The following is a 6799-nucleotide window of genomic DNA, read 5'->3' as shown; positions in this document are numbered from 1 at the left end:
CCGATGGGCAGTAGATTCAGGAAAAACCAAAGAAAAAACACTTCTTCATACTGTGACAGGGGTGCTCAAACTTTCAACTTTAGGGATGCTGGACCTTTAACAAGTGAATAGAAGAGAGAATTTCAGCAGGTGCAGCTTGTCATCTGTGGGATGACAAGTTGCACCTGCTGCAATTCTCTCTTCTATACATTTGTTAAAGGTCCAGCATCCCTAAAGTTGAAAGTTTGAGCACCCCTGTACTATGATAACAAACTTATGGAACGCATTGCCACAGGATGGGTCATGTCCACTAGTTGAGATAGCTTTAAAGATGTCATGCCACTGCTCCCTTAAGATTCATCACCAGAGACCAGGTCTACATCACAACAGATGGGGCTAGGAGATTTTGGGTTTACCTGGCAGGCAAAACTCAACAGAGACTAAGGCCCAAATCCTAACCAACTTTCCAACTCTGACATAGCTGGGCCAATAGGGCATGTGCTGCATCCTGCAGTGGGGGGGGGGCGGAAGTTACGGAGGCCTTCTCAAGTTAGGGAATGTTTGCTTCCTTACCTCGAAGCTGCATCGCCCTTAGGTCGGTACTGGAAAGTTGGTTCAGATTGAGCTCTAAGGAGCTGCTCACAAAGGGTTTATTGCCTCTTATGGAGAGTAGGAACAGTAACAAGGTCTTGACCCCTATGTCCTTGAATGCCCCTTATAGATCCTGTAGTAACACCACACAGGTCTATTGCCAGCCAGATCAGATGACTCTTCTTTGTGGGGGGAGGTGCAGAGAGCAAGGAGGGGATGGTGTAGAAGGGTGAGTCTGGGCAAAAAGAACCTTCTGGTCATTGCAAAAGAGTCATTGCAAAAGGATGGCTCATTCTCAGGTAGGCTGGCTCCTGAGCAATACAGGAGCTCCTCTTCCTACTGAGGCCAAGCCTTTCCTTGCTTTTAGCCTTTCTCTTTCCCCTCTTCTTCCCAGGCTTCTATTCCAACTCCCAACCCTTCTCCAGTCCATCTTCCTCTTCTAGTATTGTCTCTGCCTTTCTAATGCCTGATCTTTTCCCCTCCTCCTCCTTTTCTCTCTTTCTCCTACTCTCTTCCTGTCTCTCACCCCCCCCCCCATAAAGGGCACCTGTACCTGCTTTAGACCTGCCCAGTGAAGACAACAGTCACTGCTGAGCTGACAAACTTGCCTCTGCTGCTTGCCAGATCTTCTAGTGGTTCTTTTGGAATTTGAGCAGGGTGCTGGAGCCCACAAAAAGGAATTAGACAAATTCATGTAAGTGAAGTCTACCAACAGATGATGAACTACTAAATAGAGCCTCCAAGTTCATAAGTTCTCTGCCTCTGAAGGCTGCTTGTTGCAAGAGGGGTAAACAGTTGAGGGGTGCTGTTGTCTTCATGCCCTGCTTGTAGGCTTTCTATTTGGCAAGTCCCTGCAGAAAGCAGGATGCTTGGCTAGATGGGCTTCTAGTCAGAGTATTCCTGTACTTTTCATATATCTCAATAGACCAGTAGGGAATATGTAGAGTACAAATTGGATTGTTTTGTTGAGAGGGAACAGCAGAGTAGCTATTTCTATGGTTGTAGAAAGGTAGCATGGGTGAGGATTACCTCACCTCCCCGCACCCCAAAATGTCCAGTTGCACATGTACGCTTCCTTCTTAACACTGGAGAGTATCCCCATGGCAGAAGGACACAGATACTTGCCCTGAGAACTGCACCGACTGTGTGTAAAGCAAATACAGCCAACAAAAAGAACACAGAACAGGACGACCCTGGGTGCTCCCCACCCCCGTCCTCTACAAAAGGATACTTTTAGCAGTGACATTCTGCCCATTCACCACTGAAAATATCATGAGCAAACAAGGAATTGGCAAGGTTGATGCATGCTTTGTGGCTGCCACCTTGCAACCTGAAGAATCTTCTGTGGGGAACACTAGGCTCTGAGGACATGCATTCTCAGAGCACAATTTCCTGTTACCTCCAGCATGACTCACCGTTTTGTGAATTCTTCTCAGATCCCAACTTGTCAGTAAAGGATCAAGGGTGAATGAGTTATGTGTGCCATCTCTATTGTTATTTTATTGTTTACACTTTTATTTATACCAAGACAAATCTGAATTAACCCATTTTTGCCCAGCTCACAGGTGTACACATTTGGTCCTGGTTGTATATATGCAACGCTGGGAAAAAATGGCTTAAAAGAGAAAGCTGTGGGATAATAAACAGCTCCCTGGATGGCGGGGCTCCCCCCCTTGTGTACTAAGTTTACTTTTGTTATCATTCCCAAAAGTAGCACCTGACATTCTAACTAATTAACTAGAAATAAGAAAGATTCTAATTATACCATCATATGAGGGCACACATTACACACACATATTCTGATGTAAATGTTATAAAACTGTCCTGTACACATTGATAACTTTTGTTTTGTTGCTGGGCCAAACATATCTTATTTTTTAAAAGCAAGTTACTAAACCAAAAATATGTTAGTTTCCATCTCAAAAGTTGCTACAGTGACCCATGATGACCTCAGCAGGCTCACAAATTTAAGAGTGTCATAAATACAGGGAGTGCTCCAAGGAAAACTCTTATATGTATGGTAGGAAGTGATGTGAATGATTCATTTGTTGGAACGTGTTCCTTTGAGTCACTGTTAAATCAATAACCCTTCACAGCTGCCAGAGATATTCCCCAGTAATAAGAGGGAAGTTCTGCAGATGGACAATTCATCTTCTAGCTAACATAAAACCAAGATGCTGACCACTGCATTTTTCACTATGTTTTAATAGGAATTGGAAGAATTCCAGCTGAGGAAGTTACAACACTCTGCTTCTCAACCGTCCTCCCTAAATTAAAGTATGTTCAGCGGAAAAAAATACCACCCCACGCCCCACCCAACAAGGCCCAGCCTTAATGCTTTCAATTACATATCATACTTTTCTCCCATTTCTAACCCATCCATCTCCAGTTTACAGCTAAAAACAAAATGCCCTGAAAAGTCAGGCTCTGAAAGGTCTCCCTTGTGAGGGAGTTCCATAGTAATGGATTCACCCTTCAGAATGCCTACTCTAATCTTAGGTGACACATAGGAGATAGTGTGCCCTTGAGGACCTCAGTGGCTGACACGGGCTCTAAAAACAACCTCCTTGAATCATGCCTTCTGTGTATAGATCAGTGGTTCTCATGCATTTTGCACTGGGACCCACTTTTTAGAATGAGAGACTGTCAGGATCCACTGGAGGTGATGTCATGACCAGAAGTGACATCATCAAGCAGGAAAATTTTTAACAATCCTAGGTTGCAATCCTACCCACACGTACCCAGGAGTAAGTACCATTTACTATCATAGTTAAAAGAATGTACATAGTAGCTTGGTAAAAGTACAGGTCTGTAACGTTTCCCCAAATGCAGTCACATACCAGGGCAGCATCAAGTGTTATATATTAAAAATAAAATATTGAAATGAATGGGGACCCACTAGGTGGGTCGCAAGCCAATTTCAGGTGGTTCCCCATTTATTTCAATGGTACAACATGTAGAGTACGGGTCTGTAACATTTCCCCAAATCAAGTGTTATGTATTAAAAATAAAATATTGAAATAAATGGGGACCCACCTGAAATTGGCTCGCGACCCACCTAGTGGATCCCGACCCACAGTTTGAGAAACACTGGTATAGATGGTTATAGAAGCTGACATGCTTTAACAATGCTAAATTGAAATTGGTCTGTTTTTGTGAGAGGAGCTGGCCATGCCCAAATTAGCTGGTCTGCTTCCCGGTCTGCTTCCTCTACATTGCACTGGCTCCATAATTTAATAGACTAAGGGCACTTCCAGATGGAATGTTTAATCTGGGATTGTCACACTTCGTTCACCCACACTTTATGATGTTGTCATCATGCTTTGAGTCCCATGGGGGGAGAAAGGCGGGATAGAAATGCTGCAAATAAATCTGTTGTCCAACAGTGTTTTCCCCATGAATCATCATATATATTAATGCAGAAAATGCAGCTTTTTGACAACAGTGGTCTCAATTATTACTTTCTTGATCTCCTTTTATAAAAGTTTGGTAAACCTAGGTGGGTCCCAATCAGGGACATGCAGTGGGTGCAGAGGCAGAGCTGACTGATTGCACACAATGGGACCAGGATGACCAGATGTCATAACCACAAAAGACAAGGCACACCAAAATGTAGGACATTCCAGAAAAATGTAGGATGTGACAAAATAAAAGCTAAAAACACTTATATATTGATTTCATATTGTTAATTTAAACACTATATTACTTAATAAATTTAAAACAATATTACATACAAATTATTAAATATAATTTATTAATTACAAGAAGGCTATACGCTGCCTGCAGGGCCCTTGTTGTGGGCAACCTTCAGTCTCGAAAGACTATGGTATCGCGCTCTGAAAGGTGGTTCTGGAACAGCGTCTAGTGTGGCTGAAAAGGCCAATTCGGGAGTGACAGAGCTGCCTGCAGGGCCCACTCACAGGGAAAAGGAGGTCATTTAAGTTCTTTTCCAGGACACAAGGCTAAAAAAGGGGAAATGTCTTGGAAAAAGAGGATGTCTGGTCACCCTGATTATGGGACTCACTTCTGAATAAAAATGCGTAGACGCGATCTTGTGAGCTTGCAGTTTGCATTGTTCTCCAGTGTCTTTCCTACCAGCCACACATCGCTTCTATACCATCAGCGACATTAATTTCTTAACAGTCCCCTTTGAAACCATGGCATCTTGTTCTGCTGTCAAAAGGTTTGTCCCTAAAACCAGGTGTGTGTAGGACAGCGATGTTGTTCGGGCACTCACTGTAGACTTACAGAAGGGGTGGGGTGTGGGGAATGGAGCCCCTTAGCGTTAATTCCGAAACTTTTTAGCACTGGAATCAACTTTTAAAATGACACTCTATTGGAACCAGGGATGTGCAGTGGGTGGGGAGGCAGGTGAGGCAGAGCCTCCCCACTGGAGTCCTTTGAAAAGTAGCCTTGTGAGACATGCAAGCACTCACAACCCACGTGCTGGAGCAGAGTGTGTGCGTTCTAGGTGCTCAGGTGCGTCATACAATTGAAGGACTCCAGCGGGGAGGCTCTGCCTCACCTGCCTCCCCAGAGCGTGTGGGCTGTGGGTGCTTGGGTGCCTCACACGGTGGCGGCGTTTTTCGAAGGACTCCAGCGGGGAGGCTCTGCCGCACCTGCCTCCCCACTCAACGCACGTCCCTGAACTGCTGGCGCCAGCCTGTAAAGAGCAAGGCAGGGGCTGCCTCATCTGTTCACCACCAGCCAAGCGGAGGCGAAGGGAAGGCAGCGTCTCCCATTGGATGCTGCATCCCTCTCCAGCATCACCCTGGCAACAAGGAAGGCAGACTTCGCTCGCCTTACTCCGCATGCGCAGACGGAGCCAGGCGCGCCTCGGGGAAGCGACGAAGAGCGCAAACGGCGTCGCTGCCCAGCGCGCAGGCGCAGTCTTGCTCGGAGCAGGCAAAATGGCTGCCCCCGTAGACCTTGAGCTGAAAAAGGTACCGGCTTCGGACGGGGGAAGGGAAGGAGGTGCGGGGCTTGGGCCGTGGAGGGCGTGTGGGGTCCTGGCAGGCGGGGTCTGCTCGCTGGCGGAGGGGCCGAGCTCTGAGGGCTTTAGAGAGTCCAGATGTCTCCCAGCACCCAAGTGCTGCCCGCTGTGCATTGAAAGCACTGAGTTGATCAGGAGGCTGCAGCTCCCCGTCGTGGCCTGTCCACTGTGGTGGCCTCTCCCTCCAGAGTCTGTACCACAGCCCCTTCTAGAGGCGCCCCGGCCAGATGCCGCCACCACATCCTGTGGCAAGGAGTTCCACAGGCTCATTCCCAATTGCCACTCATGCTGTTGAGAATCTCCACTTGCAGCGCAATCCTATCCACACTTTCCTGGGAGTGAGCCTTATTGAATCTAATGGGACTTACTTCTGAGTAGATGTGCATAGGATTGGGCTGTTAGTTACCTAAAGGGAGACATAGTTACATAAGAACATAAGAAGAGCCCCGCTGGATCAGGCCATAGGCCCACCTAGTCCAGCTTCCTGTATCTCACAGCGGCCCACCAAATGCCCCAGGGAGCACACCAGACAACAAGAGACCTGCATCCTGGTGCCCTCCCTTGCATCTGACATAGCCCATTTCTAAAATCAGGAGGTTGCATATACACATCATGAATGTAAAAAGAGAATGTAAATTAGAATGTTAAAAGAGTCAGGCAGAATCAGACTCAACAGGTCAGTATAGCCCTGGATCCTACTTCCCAAGCTTGTTCTGAAATAAGCTATTTAGTCTTTAAGATGCTATAAGACTCTTTCTTTCACTTTCTCACTGTGGACAACTAGATGTCTGTAGGAAGGCCACAAGCAAGGCTCAAAGTCAGTAGTCCTCATAAGAAGAGCCCTACTGGATCAGACCAAAGGCCCATCTAGTCCAACCTCCTGTATCTCACAGTGGCCCACCAGATGCCTCAGGGAGCACCCAAGACAACAAGAGACTTGCACCTGGTGCCCTCCCTTGCATCTGGCATTCTGTGGTAGCCTACTTTCAAAACCAGGAGTTGCACATAAGAACATAAGAACATAAGAACAGCCCCACTGGATCAGGCCATAGGCCCATCTAGTCCAGCTTCCTGTATCTCACAGCGGCCCACCAAATGCCCCAGGGAGCACACCAGATAACAAGAGACCTCGTCCTGGTGCTCTCCCCTACATCTGGCATTCTGACTTAACCCATTCCTAAAATCAGGAGGTTGCGCATACACATCATGGCTTGTACCCCATAATGGATTTTTCCT

General features: G+C 46.7%; 1 protein-coding gene across 1 annotated transcript in view; it reads left to right on the top strand.

The window, feature by feature from the left end:
• The first annotated feature begins 5405 nt into the window (after positions 1–5405).
• Positions 5406–6799, top strand: part of PFDN1 (prefoldin subunit 1) — a 44357-nt gene continuing 42963 nt past the window's right edge. Inside the window, exon 1 of the mRNA XM_066625456.1 lies at positions 5406–5513. Within this exon, the coding sequence (XP_066481553.1) occupies positions 5481–5513 (33 nt within the window). The 5' untranslated portion in view covers positions 5406–5480. The remainder of the gene's footprint in view (positions 5514–6799) is intronic.

This window comes from Tiliqua scincoides, chromosome 4 (genome assembly GCF_035046505.1).
Source record: "Tiliqua scincoides isolate rTilSci1 chromosome 4, rTilSci1.hap2, whole genome shotgun sequence".
Taxonomy (NCBI): domain Eukaryota; kingdom Metazoa; phylum Chordata; class Lepidosauria; order Squamata; family Scincidae; genus Tiliqua; species Tiliqua scincoides.
Note: the sequence above shows the minus strand (reverse complement) of the source record. Positions and strands in the feature narration are given on the sequence as shown.